The 20427-nt window shown below is 30.6% G+C and overlaps 2 protein-coding genes across 2 annotated transcripts; one reads left to right on the forward strand and one right to left on the reverse strand.

Annotated features, from left to right (window-relative positions):
* The first annotated feature begins 5778 nt into the window (after nt 1-5778).
* On the forward strand, nt 5779-7761 carry LOC107473310 (uncharacterized). Its single transcript, XM_016092858.3, has 5 exons — nt 5779-6067; nt 6155-6210; nt 6323-6377; nt 6496-6567; nt 7069-7761. The coding sequence occupies exons 1-5, from the start codon at nt 5857-5859 to the stop codon at nt 7290-7292; spliced, it is 618 nt and encodes a 205-aa protein (XP_015948344.1). The 5' UTR covers nt 5779-5856; the 3' UTR covers nt 7293-7761.
* An 8705-nt stretch (nt 7762-16466) lies between these two features.
* On the reverse strand, nt 16467-18572 carry LOC107473311 (pentatricopeptide repeat-containing protein At2g15690, mitochondrial-like). Its single transcript, XM_016092859.3, has one exon. The coding sequence runs from the start codon at nt 18477-18479 to the stop codon at nt 16734-16736; it is 1746 nt and encodes a 581-aa protein (XP_015948345.2). The 5' UTR covers nt 18480-18572; the 3' UTR covers nt 16467-16733.
* Between the last annotated feature and the right edge of the window lie 1855 nt (nt 18573-20427).

A 20427-nucleotide genomic window follows, 5' to 3' on the forward strand; every position in this document is an offset into this window, starting at 1 on the left:
TGCTGTTGTTGTGGCAACTTCATTGTTTATTTTGACACATCAAGATCTTCAGTTCAAGGGAAAGTTTTCCATTTCTACAAAGCTAGGTGCCTAAGCCTAAATGAAAGTGAAAAACAAGATATTGCTTGATACAAGAAATTTCAAGTTGATTTTTTGGTCACATGAGCATCTTCTGTTCCAGTGTATATATATCTAGAAGCGCCAAAAAAGATTGAGCATGCTAACTAGGCTCCAACAGCAATTCTAATCCTGCAAGATAGAGCAGCAATTTGATTGGAAATACTTCAAAAATCACTTGCAAGAAAACTCAGTTGCCCCTGAATCTTGATAAGGTTTTTGTCACACACTCTCTAGTTGGCTGCAAGTCAAACAATATGAAAAATATGAACATAAATAACAGATTTATTATTTATTGCATGCTTGCAATCTGTATCCGTTGAAGCAAATTGCTTCTCTTTGACTCTCCAAACAGCTAGAACTGCAATTGAATTATTCAGAAACTTACAAACACATCATTTTCTTGTGTTGTAGTAAGTTTCGGGGTACATGTGTATCTGTATGTGTAGAGTGAATGGTTCATTAGTTCCTAAAAGTTTATTTATTTTTTAAATTGGTCTCCGAAAGATTTTTTTAATCAAATTTGTCTTTTAAAGATTTTAAATTAGTTATGTTAGTCTTTCAGTCAATTTTTTTGTTAATAGTGTCAAAATTTGCTAATGTGGCACATTAAGTGACACCACAACACACTCCTAGAAGTCCTAATTAACTATTAACATAATAAATTTATAAAATTAAATCAAATTAAAATTTAATTGAGAGAAAAACTTGAGGTATTAGAATCTCTCAATTTGAGGTTGATTTGATCTAATTTTATAAATTTATTATGTTAATAGTCAATTAAGACTACTAGTGTGTGTTGTGATGTTACTTAACATACCACATCAACAAACTTTGACACTGTTAGCAATGAAAGTGACGGAAGGACTAACATGACTAATTTAAAATCTTTAAAAAACGAATTTAATTAAAAACATTTTTTGGGAACCAATTTAAAGAGTGAGTGATCTTTAAAGACTAATTTGACCATTTACTTGATACATGTATGTATGAAATAAAAAAGTTAAGAGTATATACCCATTTTGGTCCTCAAAAAATTTCAGACCAGACACTTTAGCCACTAATTAATTATTCGATTGGTCCCTAATAATTAACTACGTCAGACACTTAGGTCCTTTGCTCCATCAACTCTAACGGAAGACAAAATTGTCCCTGATAACTCTAATAGAGGATAAAATAGTCCCTTGCTAGGACTTTTCTCAGTTGTTAGTTTATTTTCTTGTTATTTGCATTCCTTATTCATTATTCAAAAACCCCAAAAATACTTTTTCACAACCAATAATAAGTACACTTCCCTACAATTCCTTTGAGAGACGACCCGAGATTTAAATACTTCGGTTATTTTTTTATTAGTTTGCATTGTGGCAAAAAAATTAAACGTTGACTGAAGATTGTTTGTCAGTTTAAAACTATACTTGCCGATTTTATTGAGAAATTCTTTACCGACAATTATCCTCCGTCAACACACTTTTCAAATATCTGTGATTAGTATACCCACCTTCTCCCCACTTCGTCCACCAAAAGTATGCACCTCCACATCCTCAATAACAGCATCACTTCTAACCCCGACAATGTCCACCACATCCTCATGATCAAGTTCTACAACTATTCTAAGAGCACGTCTTTCTCCATTATCTGCCAAACAAAATAGATTGTTGGATACTAGGACATCACGAGAAGATTGTCCTTCGATATCATATGTAAATTCTTATTTAGAATGGAGCCCAAGTGCTTCATTCTTTCTTTTCCCAGGTCCAAACTGGTAGACAGTTTCAACCTTGCATCCAAGTTATTAGTATAGCAAGCAATATCACCGTCACCATTCATATAAAAACTAAAGCGATTACTGAACATTAATTCGGAGAAGAAGATGAAAGAAGCGATGAGAGTGGTGGATAATGTGGCCATGAAAATAATAGGTCAGAGGAGGAGGGAGATGGCGACGACAACAACGGGTCTTAATAAATCGGACTTGCTGTTTAGATTTATGGGATCTATCGAAAACGATAAGTACTTGAGAGATATAGTCATTAGTTTCTTGAGTATGAATTAGTTGAAAACAAGATGAGAATTTTTATTCTTGTGAATATTGAAGTTGCAGAATGTGCACATGTAGCTTGAAGTTGCAATGTTAGACTGTTAGAGTTATGCGAGATATGATGAAAATTGGGAGAGAATAGTGTTGTTTCTGCACAGAGGTTGTCAGAGACTATTTTGTCTTCTGTTAGAGTTCTCAGGGATCATTTTGTCCTCCGTTATAGTTGACAGAGCAAAGAATCTAAGTGTCTCACAGAATTAATTGTTAAGAACCAATCAAATAATTAATTTTAGTTAGGACTAAAATATCTAGTCCGAAATGTTTTTGAGAACCAAAATGGATATATGCTCAAAAGTTAATTAGCAAGAAGGCCATGAATCATTGCACACTTTTTCTCCACTTCATAACCATACGGTCCAAAATATGCTCTACTAAAAGTTAATGACCAAATATATATCGGGCCAAATATGACCCAAAGAATTTTATTATTTTTGTTAAATTTTGTAAATACATTTTATTGGGCCCATTAACCTTATTAAAAAAGTTTAGTTCCTATGTAGAAACAGTTCATTGCTTACTGAATTTAAAAAGTGTAGTTGACCCCTTAACCTTATTAAAGAAGTTTAGTTCCAACTTGGGCAATACTCAAGTTCTTTGTCTTGGAGAAGGGGTAACCCCTTAACCAACTACCAAAATATTTTAAGTATATAAACAATATACTTAAAACTATCAGGTCAAGCTTATCTCAATTTGGTGATGGGCATAATAAGGTTCAGTTTCACAATGATGATGGGAGCTGCTCTTGGAATTTATGTAGCACAAAACTATAATGTCCCTAATATCAAAGATTTAGCTCACAACTACATTACGAATGCCAAGCAAATTGAAGAATCATACCGCAACCCTCACAAAAGTGGAGATTCACAAGAAAACTCCCAGTGAATGTATTACTTTAATAATATTGTCTTGTCTTGCCTATAATTTTATTTTATTTTTTGGTTTGGGGTGATTCAAGCTATGTAGAAGTAGAAATGGTGTATATATATAATTCTCACATATTATAAATCAATTCGCATATTACCAATTCAAGTTGCTTTATATTTGCAACACCCTGGCCTTATTGGAGATTTTAATATGAACTAACCTGGATAATTAGTAGGAACTACAACAATTTTAATTCAGATGTTGTAATCTGATTATGCTAAATTAGGAGTGCATGCTAAATTAGGAGTGCTCATAAATTGGTTATGTCAGATTATTTCTTTTGAAATTTTTGATACATTTATATTTATATGCCTTTTTTAAATGGTAGAATTAGATTCTAAACCGGTAAATCGTTATGAATACAAAAAAAAGACTTAAAAAAAATGAACCTAAATATTATTGTTTTATTTAAAAGTCATTATACGTATAGATCCATCTCAAAAAAATACGTTTATATTTTTAATATTTTGTGTTGACTTTGTTTAAATGAGCCATATCTTTTTTAAACAACTAATTATTTTTTTATATATAAAAAAAACTAATTAAGTCTAAAAAAATCTCTATGCACACTTGTTAAATCTTCTTTGGTTGGACGTGCATAATCATTCAAAAAGTGACCATAGTTTGATGCATTAGTTCAGATATTGGAGATGGGGTGGAGATGTACTAAAATAAATTGATAAGTAACTTTAGAGTGAAAAAAAAGCAAAGGAAATAAACTATCTTTCAAATTACAATAATTAGTTTTTTTTGTTTGACCAGGCGAATCCTAAAAGTGAAATCTTTGATTTAGATCGATGCTCTTTCGAGTTAAGCAATCAGCTTACTTAAGTCACTGATACATTACAAAATTTTATAATACTCTTAAGAAAATATTTTATTTTATGCATAGTAATTTAAAAAAATATTTTATCCACAAAAAATATTTTATACCATGCAAAATAATTTAAAAAAATGACTTAAAAAATATTAGGGTATTATTAGGCTGTCCTTGCATGTATAATTCGAATCGCTTTGGTTTGAACTACCTTAACACCATATCCATGCCTAATTCGAATAAAGCTGATTCGAACTACGTAAGGTTTACATCCATGCATAATTCGAATTGAACTCGTTTGAATTTAATAGAAAAGTGATTATGAGTGATCCAAGTAACATTTTTTGATTTGGTAGAATTAGGTAATTTTATTCTCCATTTAGTTTAATTGTGTCATTTGCCCTAAATTTTACATGTCATGTTGTTATTTGTCCATATTTTTAACGTATTGGTACATATGAATTTATCATCATACCGAAGTAAAACACACACACATATATATAGAGAAGTATTTTAGTTATTTTTTACAATAGGAGTATTTTAATATTTTTTTATAAAAAATATTAATTTAGATTGGTTCAAAATTTGGTTTACCAATTTTTTAATCAAATCGATTTGTCAGATCTAATTTTAACAAAAATAATATTATTTAATCAATTACTTGTGTTAAATTTTAATTACTATAGATATCTTTATGTTAATGACTCTTTAATTAAAATATTGAATACATCTTTTGTTCTTCTTTAAATTTTTATAGTTTTACTTAGTGAGATTATCAAATGTTTTTGTTAAACAATTTCATATCTTAATTTTTATTTTATTTTACTGTTGTTTATTTTCTAGTACTAATAAAAATGAATAACAGAAAAATAATACAAATTTTCAATTTTTACTTTTTAAAATTTGAAAGAATTCATTTTAGTTTGTTTAAATTTAATGAACAAATAAATTTAAAAAATGTTCTCACAACAACCATATCATTTTAGTATTTTTAGTTATTTAAAGTTTTGTTTCTATTTGAATAAACAATTCAATTGTTATTAAATTTTGTTTAAATTTTTTGATTTAATTAAATACATTTTATCTTTTTGTATTTTTGTCCAATTACTATAGTTTTATTTAGTGAATTATCAATTTTTGTTGTTGCCTAATTTCTTATCTTAATTTTACATTTAACTATAAGTATATTTTCGGTCACATATTAATATTATTATCCGTAAAAACTTTTAAACATTTTATTTAACTAAATGCACAATAAATATATTAAAAATTAAATCTGACATCTTTTTTAAACTTTTTTGATTTAGTAATTTTAATATTGTTTTTTTGGAGTATATAAAAGCTAAACTAGTTAAATATAAAAGAAAAGAATAAATGAGTTCTAACAATTTAAATTTTTTTTAAAATTTGGACATATTGATCTCTCTTTTTTTATATGAATCTGGCAGACCCAATAAAAAAATTAAATATCTTTTATTGTGTTTGGTTGATATACAGATGTATACTTAAAAAAATTTTTAAAATGAAAAAAATTAGACTTAACAATTAAATATATTCAGATTTTAAAAAAATAAAAAATTTAAACGTATCTTTAAATAGTCAAAAATTTAAATATTTGTAGGCCAAAATATCAAAGACTTATTTGTCATTTTTTCTAAATATAATGGATAAATTTTAATTCTATAGTGATATTTTTGGAAATAGATCCTTTCTATTTTTTTAACACGTAAAAAAATAAAATATAATTTTTTACCTTTAATTCTATAAATAAAACTATAAATGAAACTAAAATTAAATAGAAGAAAAAGCAATGCTACACACCATCCATTTTTTTTTGTTCAGATCCACTCACTAGACACCAAAATTTCTACTTCCCCTGAGACTGAGAGAGAGACAGAAAATGGCGAGGGGAAGCGAGAGTGTGGGTGAGGGCGTACCGAAAGAGATGAGCGATCCACTGAGGCGCATGGTAGCCAGCCTGGAGAATCTGGAAGCAGAGCTGCCGAATATTCTCTCTCTCTCAAACCCTTTCATCCTCTCTAAAATGCCTCCTCTTCAACGCGCTCACTCCCTCTTAACCCTTGCCAACATCACTTCCACCCTTTTCTCATGTACTTGCATCTCTTTCTTCATTTCTTCTTCCAAATTCCCAATTCACACACATGCTTAGGGCTTTTTGTTGTTTTGTTTCTGTGTAGTGAAGTTGAGATGCAAAGGGACTAATCCAGATTATCATCCCCTCAAATCTGAACTTGTAAGTTCCATTTCTCGCTTAATGTCACTATTTTAACCAATCGAAAACTACAGAAATCAAAATTATGTTAGTTAATCGTTAATGTTGTTGCTTTTGTCTCCAACTCTCACAGGACAGGTTAAAAGTTTACCAACGCAAACTGGAACCCTTTGCGGATGTAGGTCAAGGTACTACACAATTTTAATTTTTTCTTGAGTTCAAATTTACATTAGCATGGTTGTGCAATGTGTTTAAGTTATCTGATCTTAGAATTAATATGAGTTGACTGTGTTTTTGTTTGCGAAGCTCTACCACTTCCTTCTTCTTTCTTGGATGATCAGGCTTCTGTTGACCGCTCCTTACGTGACCTCACTTCAGGTAAGTAATTATAAGTTATCAAACTCTGAACTTTAATGCATGAAAGTGTAAGCCTCTAGCATAATAGTCCCCAACTATAGAGAAGAGACATATTTGTGCGGTGCATTTTTTATGTACTTGGGACTCATCACCTCATCATCATAGGATGATACAGTGTGTGGCCAGTTAAAATGGGGATCACAGTCCATCCTATGATCCGATGTGTTGAGGTAATGAATCTGAAGTGAGTAGTGGGAGCCACATTTTATGCTATGATGATAACATAATGAGTTTCAAGTGAATACACAAAAATGAGTTTTTCTTTTTTAGAAAATTAACCCCACTGGGATTAATTATTTAATTTGGGGCAAATTGAATACAAAGTAAAATATTAAATACTTCAAAGTGAATTTGCTTAAGTTGGGGTTTGATGACACAAGCTTACAATTACTAGAACTGAATGGAGTAATTCTCAAATGGTTGGATGTATTTCATTTTGAATAGAATGGTTATTTTATGCAGTACAAAGAAAAGAAATGGCTAACATGAGCATTGGGGAGGTACCAACGATGAGCAACTATCAGGAGCAGGCTGGTCAGAAGAGAAAGCATCCATCTTCTGAAGAACACCCTGTTCAAGTTTATGCTGAGGTGCACGTGAAGAAGGAACCGCTTGAGGTTTTTGGTCATAACAATGGAAAAACTGAGGAACCAATAGTAATTGACATTTCAGATGATGACGAGTGATGATCATTTTGAGCTGCTTTTTTTTATTCTAAGTCAATCCAGTTGACTTGCTCATTTCCAGAACTAAGATTCATCTTATGCTCAAATTGAAGAATCTCAACTCAGAACTGAAGTATGCGGATTCTGGAGAAGTTTCTAGTTATATCCAATTAAGAATTGCTCTAACATGCAATAGACAACTCTAGCCTTGCTAACTTTATAACTTGTATAAATGTTTAAGCTTTGTTGATTTGGGTGATTGGTAAAATTACATTAACCTCCTCTGAGCCTCTAATGTTAAGGTAACGTTTGTTTTGAGGTACTGGGAGTCTGGGACAGAGATTCAGAGACTGGTACTAAAATGTCAGAGACTGTCTCAAAAATTTCAATATTTCGGTATCTCAGAAAGGTAGGGACATAGAGAACTAAAATTTTTTAAGATAGAGACTGAAATTTTAATAATATTTTATATCTAAAATACCTTCATTTTAATTAATTAATTCCAACTTTATCTTTTGTGCAAATTAAATTAGAATTTTATTTTTATTTCAATATCTGTTTTTCAGTTTATACTAAATACAATAGTGAGATTTATTTCTTCGGTCTTTGTCTAGTTTCGGTCTTTCTTCCATACGCTAGCTAAAGAACATTACACATACCTCTTTATTTCTCTAAAAGTCTTTACAGAACTCTTCTAAAAGTCTTTACACATACCTCTCACTGGGGTTGTCATTGTCAACATATAATTTATGGGGTGCTATGTGTAATTTCACCTAAAATTCAAGGGAGGTTGGTGTACTTTATCATATTTATAACTTGTTATCTTTGAAACCTTAGCATATGCTTGGTGTTAAGGTTTGAGTATACAATGTGTAATTATTCATTTATTTGCGATGTTAAATTCTTTATGTTCTCAAAAAAATTCACTTGGGGTGGTTTGGTAAACCTTAAGTTTTTCAAAAGTAATGGCTTTTGTAGCAGTTATATTTGCTAAATCGAATAAAAGAGCCTTTAAAAATAAGTACAAACTACAACAACTGTGTTTTGGTAAAATTTGTTTTGTAAAATTTAAAATGACTTTAATAAACATAAATATAATAACAAAAGAATAAATCTAAACACTTGTTAATATATAAGGTTATATTATTTTTTTAATTTTAAAAAACACCAGTTAGTTTTGAAAAGTATCTTTATAGGAGTTTTCAAAAGCTAAAAGTACAAATATATGATCATTTTGATTTATCAACCACAAAATGAAGTGTTTATGTTTTTAAAAATTGCAAACACTTCAACACTTCTCTACTAAACTTTACCAAACCCACCCATAGTTTTGTGACTGGCTTACTGTAATTGAAGATTTATGAGAAAATTAAATTCTTATTTCATCTTTGAATTTTTCCATATGCTTTTTTACACTTTGATTTTGTTTTGCAGTATAACTGAATAAAATGGAGCTGCCTTGAAGAGAGAGAATTTCGTGTCATCCTTGCTGCTTTGCCATACTTTTTCATCATCAAAGTTTATAATACACCAATTTCTATAATTGGTCACAAATAATCTTGGAAAGAAACTTAGATTTTGAAATTATGATAAAATAAAAAAGAAGGGAATTACCAAGACGGTCTCCGACTTGAAAGCTAGCTCTCTCAGCCCATTTGTTGAGGGAATCAGATGGTGAAGATGGAACCTTCCATGCATCAACCTTGACCCCAACCAAGATATCCTTTACCAGCATAAGATATTCCAAACACAACAAAAAGGACCAAAATACAAAGTAGCTGAGGAAGCTCTCAAACAACCAGCCATTGTTTCAAACAACAAAATATAACACAAATATGCTGAGGATTTTTACTTATTATTGATGTGATATAATGGTACACAACTAACTGGTTTTAGCAGTGTGCTGAGGTTATTTATATAGTGGGGGGTTTGGGTGATGAGATACTGAGATGAACTTAGAACTTAGAAGTAGCCGTTAAAAGGGTACATTGGGAATGGTACATGGTGTGGGGACCACACAGTTATGTTTCTCTTGTTACTTGTTTGGCCAAAAAACCACCCTGGATTGCTGCCTATACGAATACTCATTAGTACAACATTGGATACTTAAATTTGTTATTTAAAAATACCCAAAAAGAAATTGTTATTCAGATTTTCAATTTTTTTTTTAAAATAAATATGAAAGAAAAAGATAATGTCCATGATAGAAATACATTTTCCCTATCTTAATATATTCTCTGGTTACAGTTTAAATCGAAAGAAAAAAATAGTGTTGATTAGAGCTTTTAAGATAGTTTCAATTTTAGCTTGAATTGGTCTATGATGTAGATGACTTTTCTAAACTTTTTCTTTTAATTAGGCAGCAAAAGTGGTTTAGACTTTATAGTTCTTTAAATTTTTTTTATTTTAATAAATAATTCACTTGTTATTAAGTTTTGTTTAGAATTTGGTTTGATCGAAGGGTAATGTTACGGTGCTGAAAGTAATTTTTTTCAGTACATGATGAAATGAAGTGGCATTAGGGGTGTTTATGGCCCGACCCGGCTCTGAATTTTTTAGGGGGTAATTTGGTGTGATTTCACCGGGTCTAGGGTCAGGTAAGAGTCTCAAAAATAAACCCGGTCATTATTTCGGGTCAGATCTGAGCTATAGCTCGGGTCACCCGAATTCGACCCGGTGTTCCGGTCATCATACACAATTAATATTTTGTGATATTAGTGATGGATGATGGATATTCTTATGTGAAATTTAAGTAACCTTAATATTTTGTGTTATTAGTCATTATAAGACTATTAATGTTTTATATTTAAAATGCATAAGACTTTAGACTAATGTATAATATTGTGTTATTTGTATTGATTTAAATATTTGGTGTTATTAGATAATATTAGTATTGATTGTGGTTATACTTTAATTTTAGGGAAGGGTTGGTTCTTGTTATATTTTTCTAAATGAATTTTACGATGTCAAATAATGGTTGGAGTCTTGAAAATTTGAATATTTTCACGTGTTAGCTTACAAGAAGGTAATGTTAACGGTCCGATTTTTACCCGATATAATCGTGGTTCGAAAGTGTGTAAGTTTCATCGAATTTAGTGTCGGATTTGGGTCTAACAAATAGACCCGATATATATTTCGGGTCGGGTCTGAGTCACATACCTGACCCATGAACACCCCTAAGTGGCATGAAAGAATTGTCAACGCGTGGTTCACCTATAGTCACAATCGAGAACAACAACTAATACACAGCAGATGGGTGTCAATCATCTGTCAATTTAAAAAAAATAATTAGTGATGTTTGTAGGATTAATTAATACATAATTGAAAGATTAATTAATTGTTAAAAGGAGATAATTTCTTTTTTTCCTTTTTTGGAGTCTAGACCAAAAAATATTCTTTTGAACATAAAATTCAAATTGGGCCATGAAATACTATTATAGTAATGATTTATATTGTTATTGTTTATTCCTTTTTTGGTGTCTGGACTAAAAAATACTCTTTTGAACATAAAATTCAAATTGGGCCATGAAATGCTATTATAGTAATTATGTTCAAAAGAATATTTTGTAGTCCAGACACCACGAATAATTGACACTCATCTATTTTGTATCAGTTGTTGTTCCCTATTGTGATTATAGGTGAGTCACGCGTTGACCGTTGTTTCATGCCACTTCATTTCAGTATGTACGGAAAAGAATTACTTTCAGCACCATACCATTATTCTTAATCGAATACATTTTCTTTTGTTCTTCTTCGAATTTTTATAGTTTTACTTAGTGAGATTATCAAATGTTCTTATTATGCAAGACAGAACTTCATATCTTAGTTTGTTGTTTATTTTTCCGCACTAACGAGAATGAATAATAAAAAAGTACAAATTTTCAGTTTTTACTTTTTAAAAGTTTAAAAGAATCCATTGTAGTTTCAAATTTAAATTTAATGAAGGAATAAATTTAAGTAATTTTCTCACGATAACCATATCATTTTAAAATTTTTAATTATTTAAGATTTTGTTTCTATGAATAAACAATTCAATTGTTATTAAATTTTATTTAAAATTTTTAGTTTATTTGAATATTTTTCTTTTTGCATTTTTGTCCAATTTCTATAGTTTTATTTAGTGAATTATCAATTATTCTTGTTGCCTAATTTCTTATCTTAGTTTTATATTTAACTAACTTATATTTTATATTATATTAATATTATTATTCAAAAACTTTTTAACCTTTTATTTAAATAAAGGAGGAGAAACAATCAATTAAAAAAAGAAGAATGATGAAGAGGTGGAAAAAAAAGAAAAAAAGAAAATGAATTTAAAAAAAAAATACTTATTGTGATTTAATTATATAAAATATTTGGTTGTCTAAAATTAATGTTACCTATGAAGCTTGAAAACTTTGTTGAGTTATTGTATCTCTGTGTTTAACACATTTTGGACATAACACTTATATATTTCGAACATAATATTCATCGACACTCATTTGACATACGTATTTATTGTATCCAACAGTATTTTAATAAAAAGACTAAAAAAATATTTCTGTTTCTAATTAAACCTTATTAAAATTGACCCAAAATTTTGTAAACCAAGCGTTTTAAATGATTCAAACAAGATTTCATGGCTGAGACATGTGATTATGATTATTATGGCAAAGGTGTTTGCCTCAAACTAAGCCAAACCAGATTTAAATTCTAGTTGTGGTAGTTAGATTAGTGTGTATGAGTGAGTATGTTTTTATGATTAAAACAAAAAAAAAAAGATTTCGATCATTCTAACAGTTCTTAATTAGCTTGTTATTTTGGTACCGATAAATTTATTAAGCAAACCCGGCTAGCTAAGGTTTAGGGCATTGCTCTGAATTGTATTGTAGTTGATCGATCCCAAGATCGATAGGATTTGAATCTGAGATCTTTGAGATAGAGAGAGGGAGATATGCCATGTAAACTGAGATTTATTTAAAAATCAATAAATACGAAGAAATTGATAAATCGGTTAAACCAGTAACAATCCGGCTGGTTTAAGAAAATAAATAAATAAATAAAATTCTAAATCATTGGAAACCCAGCTCCCCCTAACCTTGGCTCTTGAAATGATCTCCTCCCTTAAGGGGCAAGCAACACAGAACTTTCAATAAAAACCAATGACAAACTCGAAGCTTATGTGGAAATAACTGTATCTATGAAAAAAATAAGGAGTGAACATGAATAGCGGGTATCTGAATCGAACCGAATTCGAATCAAATAAATTAAATTGGTTCTGAAATCAACGGGTAATTAGGTCCAACTCGAATCAAACCGATGGTTTTTGTTAGTGATTGGTTCGGATATTGATTTTGGGGGTGTGGAACCCGAATCAACCTGTGAACTCGAATTTTTAAGATAAAAATTTAGTTTTTTTTTTAAATTTCAAAGTTATTGAGTATCCAATTATCCGAATCGAACCAATCTGTTCTTAATCGGTTTGGTTTAGTTCGGATACATATACAAAAAAATGCAAATACAAATCCGAACCAAACCAAACCAATTATATTTTGATCGATTTAATTCTAATTTTACCGTAAACTCAAACCAAATCAACAAAGCACTCACCTCTACAAGAAGCAACGATGGCTATATGAAATACTTGCATGCTCCAAGACAACTATATCCATTTATTTTCATTTATAATGTTTAAAGACTATATAAAGTATTAACCACCAAAAACATTTCTTTCACCGGATTAACCACCAAAAACACCTCTAAATGATTGAAACGCTGATAAAAATACATTATCAATAAAAATATTTTTAAATAATTTATTTTTAAATAATTTAAAAATGCGACAAAAATAAATTAACTCGAAAAATGAAAATACAAAAATCAGGTAAACCTATTCTAATTTTGGACAAACTCAGAATGGACGAACTCCAATTTAAGTTGTAATAGAATGAACTTGTAATTTAATCTTTTAAAATTTTATCATGTTAATGAATTAACTAGAATTCTATTTGATGCATTTTGATTCACTCACAACAAAAATAAAACAAAAATAAAACAAAAACAAAATAACGAAGATACAAGTTGAAGTATAAAAGTAGAAGAAAAAATTTGATGGGTTACATGTATCAAATGAGAGAAATTTTATAATAATTAGAATACACAAGAATTAGGGCAATTTACGTTTTTAAATTGTTTCAATCTCAAATTTACGCAAATGCATTGTTTTAAAAATGGTTACGCAATTACGTTGTTTCACTATATTATATAAACCGCTACTAGCAGTAGCGGTTTATAATTGCACAGAAACCGTTAGAGCCAGCAGCAGATTCTGTTTATTTATGGATCTTCATAAACCGCTGCTGCCAGCAACGGTTTATGTTTGTTGAAATGCGTGCGTAAACCGCTGGTGGCTATAGCGGTTTACGTTCAGTAATAATAATACAAATCAAATTTAATCCAATTCATGTATGTTATTGTTACAATTTCTTCCTTTTCTTTTTTGTTTTTTTAGTTTTATAAACGGATGTGAAAAAAAATACATTTGAATCTTGTATGATATTTTTATAAAATAAATTTTATTTTATTGTGTTGAGTTTTCATACCAAATAAAAATTAAAATAAGAAAACGAAAGAAAGTGACTTATTTTATTAAAAAATTATAAAAGAATAATTGAAGCAGTCATTAATTAGATATGAAGAGATTTAATTTTAATTAAATTTTATCTTAAAAAGCTATAAATAATTAATTATTCAAATGGATATAATTTTTTATGAAATTTTATGGTGCAGGAATCGTGTGTATGACAAGCTCTTATATAATAAGAGCAGTGATTGGATCTAAAACTTTATTATTAGCATGGTCGTTAGCACCCAAAACCTTATTGTTATGATCTTCGGTCTCCTCATTTTGTATACTTCACATTTTCTCCTTCTTAATTGTTATCGTGCTGGAGACTCATACTAACAAGAGGAGTTACACTTATATGAAACCGTTGACAACAATTTAGATAAGTACAAATAAAATTAAATTATATAAAAATAAGACAAAATAATATTTTAAATAGGTCCATTTTAGTAATTATATGTTTAAAAATAATTTTAATTATTTTTAAATATTATTAATTTGTCAAACTATGTTAACATTAATTTTTTTATAATAAATTTTATTATTCAATATATTATAAAAGAAAAAAAATAAATCAACCAAAATAAATAATCAAAACAAAATAAGAATTAGAACTGATCAAGAAAAAAAATTAATATTTTAATATAATTACAGTACAGTAATAATAATAATTAGTAACTGAATGAACAATTAAAAAATACAACTAACTAATAATTAACATAAAATGTTTGATGAAGGGACTTAGGCTACAAGCTTGCACTGAATGGTTTATATGTATTAAGGTCAAGTAAGACACCAACTATATGAACCTAATAACAGATAAAATATACTTAAACTTTCAACGTAAACCGCTATAGCCTCTAGCGGTTTACGCAAACATTCCCACGCACATAGACCGCTGTTCCGCTGCTGGCTCTAACGGTTTCTGTGCAATTATAAACCGCTACTGGCAGTAGCGCCAGTAGCGGTTTATATAATACAGTAAAACAACGTAATTGCATAATCATTTTTAAAGCAATGCATTTACGTAAATTTAGGGTTGAAACAATTTAAAAACGTAAATTGCCCCAAGAATTAGGTGAGATGAGTCCAATCCGAAATAAAATTGAACGGTAATTTTTCTGATTCTAGCGTAAAATTAAAAAAGAAACACCTGAAAAATGTCAAAATCAGAAAAAGTTAACTCGATTTTTTTGAATTGAGATAGCTCTATCTGATATTCTATTTTTTTAAATATATTTTAGTAAATAATGTTAGAATTATTTTTTAAAAATATTTTATTTTATTTTATTTATTTAAAAAATATTTTTTAATCTAATAATTTACCAACCCATTAATATTTTTATTTATTTTTATTTTTTATTTACAGAATGTTATATCTGAAGGCATTTTTATTCAGGTAAATTTTTATTAGCATTTAAATAATTTAAAAATATTTTTAGTGGTTAACCCTTCTTTTATAAATGAATGTATGATAAAATCTCTTATTGCTTAACTCTAATAAAGACCTCAAATAAGTTAGAGTACTGTGAATTATCAGAGTAAGACATTATGTAAAATGGCTTTCTTTTCGGCGCTTATAAATAATAAATTTCTCTTCTTAATACCATTCTTTTCTTTTACATTTTAAACTATTTTAGCTGTTACTCCTAAGATTTTGGTTATTTTTTTGTATTATCTTGTGATATATGGACGGTCATTGTTTGAGTTTAAAATTGATGTGGATTGTGGATGAAATCTCTCAAATTTAGCCTCTAAATAAAGAAATACAAACATAATCCTCCAAATATGAACAATTGAAATGTCCCAAAATGTTCAATTTACTGCTTTGACTTTGGGGTATTTTGTTAGATTTATCCTAGGTATATTTAATTTATTTGGTTTTAAGAGCTAAATTGTAAGTGTCATAATTTTTTGGGTACTAAATTAGTGGTTTATTATTATCTAGCATTTGGCCCTAGAAATATTAGTTTGCTAGCAAAATGGTCTTTCATTTTGTGTGAAAAAGTCAAGCAAAACCAATCTTTTGGAGACTAAGGTGTAATTGTCAATCTTTGAAGGATCATTTAGTTTACTCATTTGATGTGGGTATTGGAACATATATGCAATCAAAATAGCTTATTTGAAGACAACTTTTCATTTAAACAAGTACTTTTCATATGCAGTTTTTGGAGTATTTGATTACTAAGCAGTTGATTGATAGTCATTTTCCATTCATAATAAACTCAGAAGCCTATAAAAGCATTAGTCTTGTTTGTTCATGAGATTTTTATTCTTTACAGGACTTAGTTAAACTAAATAAATATAGCATGTTTATTTGATTAGGTATATGGATGATTCACGACAAAAGGCTGAGTCATGAGTTACAGAAATTTGTTGGTTGGGATTTCTGCTGGAGGCCATTGAAAAGTTCATGAGGTGATGGTTTTGAATGGTGGAGATTTTGCATCAACAATTATGAGTTGGAAACACTCACATTGAATTGATGGTCTCAGTCAAGTAATTTCCAATTTAATTATATCAATGCTGTTTACTTAGTTTACTGTTAATTGTGTTGATTTGATAACTATTTTGTATTTGCACATCAAGTATAATAGGAAATGTTAGAATATAATTAAGATCAATTAGTATTATTTTTTTTAGAGAGAGCAACATGAATTTGATGAATATTAAAACAGGAAGCAAAAATACATTTTTAAATCACTGCATACCGCATAGTGCATACTTAATATCCTAACCCTATCACTATTGAAGCCTCCATTTGTTTTCTTTGTACACAAGGGATCACCAAATAGCATAACGATATATTCATATCATTGTAGTAGAATTAGTAGAATTTGGAGTCTATATGCTTTCCTTCACCAGTAATCCCCACAAGAGCATTTTCCATCCTTGAAATGGTGAAACCTTTTGTTATCTCTAACAATCAATTCCCTCCCTACAATCCTAGACATGATCTTGATGGCATTGTGACAATCACCACACACTCGAAGATTCTTGATGATCCTAAGAGGTGTTCTTGGTGGAGTACTAATGAGGCCATAAGCAATCGCTAAACGTTCACTGTGGTACAACAATGCTTGCTCCTTTGCTTCCTGATCAATGTCATGAAGAACATATCTTGTATCAGGAACATACCCAGCATCCTTCATTGCACTCAAAGCTTTCAGCTTCTCATCATCCTTGAAAAGCGTCGGGTTCTTGTACTCAATAATTCTATTCTTGCCATCAAGCATGTTAATTGCAGTGTACTTCCTTGGCGGTGGCGTGGGGATCTTATTGGCAACAACCTTTGATGGGTCAAGACTCAACACTATCTCTTCTGCATAGTCTTCAAGATCAACATCCCCATGAAATCGAGCATAGTTCTTCAGAGTCTCCCAAACAGTCACTGTAGGCTCGAATGGCAACTCCTTGATGAACTCCTCAGCTTCCTTGAGATATCCAGATTGTCCAAGAACATCCAAAAGCCCCATATAGTGCTCCGAACCAGGTTTAATCCCATACTTGCTTTCCATGGACTCAAAATGAAGGAAAGCATCTTCCACAGCCTCAGCACTAGCACAAGCTGATAACACAGCTAGGAAAGTCTCCGACGAAATTTCCAAACCGGACTCATTCATTTGATCAAACAGCTGCAAGGCATCATCCCCCATTGTGCTATTGGCATAACCGCGCAACATCAAGTGCCAAGAATCCATATTCCTGTTGGGCATATGATCAAACACCCTTCGTGCATCAGTCATGCTCTTGCACTTCCCATACATTTCAATGACCTTGTTGTTCAAATTGAGATCACTCCTGAAAGTTGATTGCAGAAAGTAATCGTGTGCCTTCTTGGCATCCTCAAGGGACTTGGATTTGCCACAAAAATCAAAGAGCAAATGAAAGCAAGAAGCATCGGCTTTCACCCCTTTCTCCATCAACTCAATTGCTTCCTTAACCCTCCCCTCCTGGCACACACGTCTCAAATCAACAATTGAAGGGGCTGGCGAAGGAGGAGGAGGAGGAGGAGGAGAAGGAGGAGCTACGGGAACGTGAGCTTGCCCTGGTAGAGAACCTTGTGGGTTGAACTGGTTAGGGTTTCGAAATTGGGGAGGTTGTGGATAGCCTTGATTCCTAGGGTTCCATTGGTTAGGGTTACCCTGGTTCGGATTGTTCCATTGATTTTGGTAATGGGGTGGCTGAAAGTTCTGATTTTGGGATGTGGGTGGTGGTGTTGGTCTCTGTTGAGGATAGTTTTGACTCCACTGATTATGAGTATGGTTTCGACCCTGCTCGGGAAACTGACGAGTCGCATTGTGAGGTTGATAGGGGTTCTGATTCTGGTTCTGGTGAGGGAAATTATTGATAGAATGAGGGTTTCCATGGTGATTTTGGGTTTGTGGATTGAAATGTTGAGAGGAATCTCTGAATGTGGGTTCAACACCATGGCGGTTATGATCAGAGTTGGGAGGGAATCTGTGAAAGTCGTTGGTTGGAAGTGCGGAGGTACTTAGAGACCTGCAAGTGTTAGTGAGGCAGAGGCGTAGCTTGAGGGAGGAAGAAGAAAGCATGGTGGCTCGTGAGCGTTGAAACGAACCCAACAAACCCAACATTGCCATTTTCTTCTCTGAGATTAGGGTAGCATTTGGTAAAGAGACTGAGCTTGTTTACTATGGTTCGACTATGGTGACCCTGTGGTGGTACTGACGGCGACGACAAGGGATCATTAAGTGACACATGATGTGTTCATATAATTAGCCATTGTCATAACTCATAAGCCACAAGATGATTTGTTAAGGTGTTGAATGTTGTCATCTGATTTGCAACCAACAATAATAACACAAATTATTACTAAAGGTGATAATGGTTCCTGAAATTGACGCTGTGCACTAAAATTGTCTCTAAAATTTCAATTGCATCAATTACGTCCCTGATTGGAAAAATTGCATCATAGTGGTCCCGTTTTTCGTTAACGGCGCGCTGACGTGGCTTGATGACGTGGATTTTTGGTGACATGTGTCATCTCATGGTTTGGCCATGTGTAACGATATGATGATGTGTCGGTCAATGACACGTGACAAGCTGACATGGATGGATATGCCATATGTCACAATGCTATTTTGCCACGTGTCAGATTATGCCACGTGTCGCAATGTTATTTGTCCACGTGTCATATCCACGATGTCATCGTTACATGTGCACCAAATTGGTCCCTTACTTTGCATCTAATGACTCATTTTAGTCCATGAAATTGAATATCGTGCACCAAATTAGTCTCTTCATCAGTTTTTTCTCATTTTTTTTATAAATTTAAAATTTTTAAAATTTTTTATACACTAATTTTAATTATATTTTTTATTATACATATTTTATAATAAATTTTTTAATTAATAATATTAACTTGTATCATTGGTGTACATGTTAACTAAAACTAAAACTTTATTATTGCTTTGTGTTTATTTGTATCTGTTTTAATATTGTTCAAGTCATAGTTATAATAAGTACTTATATTAATTAATAGTGTAATATATGAAAAAGCCGGCAAAAGCTAGTGCACTCCAGATAAAGTAGGGAGTGCAGCACTCCTTAAAAGTTAACCTACTATCAAAAGTTATCAGGTAAATTTAATTTATTTATTATTGTTATTATTTTTTTTTTGTCATGGGCTGAACAAACAAACCAGCACTAACGAAAAGACTAATTCCTCTGTTACTCTGTTATTGTCGATGTGATGTCTTCAAATATTTTCACTGTTTTGTTTGATGGCAGGTACTTCCACTATCGTTTTAGCTAGTTATAGATTTTGACGCTCTTGAACCCACCATATCCCACTTCTATCATAAATGACCATCAAAGTCCGAAAAATTGCTGCCATAGAAAAGGAAGACGCATGTCTGTCGCCACTGCTGGTTAGCTAACTCCAAACGTAAAACGGATTCTGTAGAAGAACCCCGGTTTCCATGAAGGCGCATGATTCTCAGATGACGACGCAGTCAAAGCACAATATGCATGGCAGTTACAACAAGTCCATTATCTTTTATTTCAAACTAACCTCAACGTGTACCGTGTACGTAATAGAATGAAAAATTAAAATATAATTATATTTAAATAATTATTTGTATCATTTTTTTATTAATTTATTCAAAAAATAATTAAATTCTGAAGCTAATTGGTATAAAATATTACAGATATAAAACTAAGAAAAATTTTTATTTGTATAAAAATGAGCCTAATAGATAATTATTCTATTTAATATATAATTAAGAGTATTTCTTTCTTTGCCAATGAATTATAGTTCAAATGACATAATCTCTTTATATTCACCTAAGAATTGGTAAAAAAAAAATACTTCTTTTCTTTATTAACTTTTTTAAACATTAATTATTTATTTTACATACAATATAAAAATAAATGAATATAATATTTATTGAGTAGAAGCAATTACACAAAAAAATTTGTTGTCATAGTATTTGAACGAAAGAAAAGAAAATGTTATTTTAAGAAAAAATAATAATATATTTTTAATAATACTCTTAATACAAAATAATAAATTTTAAATATTTTTTT

The sequence above is a fragment of the Arachis duranensis genome, chromosome 2 (assembly GCF_000817695.3).
Source record: "Arachis duranensis cultivar V14167 chromosome 2, aradu.V14167.gnm2.J7QH, whole genome shotgun sequence".
Taxonomy (NCBI): domain Eukaryota; kingdom Viridiplantae; phylum Streptophyta; class Magnoliopsida; order Fabales; family Fabaceae; genus Arachis; species Arachis duranensis.

Bases quoted from the DNA above. Each gene is read 5' to 3' on its own strand.
- LOC107473310 (XM_016092858.3), top strand. From the start codon at position 5,857: ATGGCGAGGGGAAGCGAGAGTGTGGGTGAGGGCGTACCGAAAGAGATG. The intron at 6,211-6,322 runs GTAAGTTCCATT...CAACTCTCACAG, and splicing joins ATCCCCTCAAATCTGAACTT to GACAGGTTAAAAGTTTACCA. The intron at 6,378-6,495 runs GTACTACACAAT...TTGTTTGCGAAG, and splicing joins CTTTGCGGATGTAGGTCAAG to CTCTACCACTTCCTTCTTCT.
- LOC107473311 (XM_016092859.3), bottom strand. From the start codon at position 18,479: ATGGCAATGTTGGGTTTGTTGGGTTCGTTTCAACGCTCACGAGCCACC.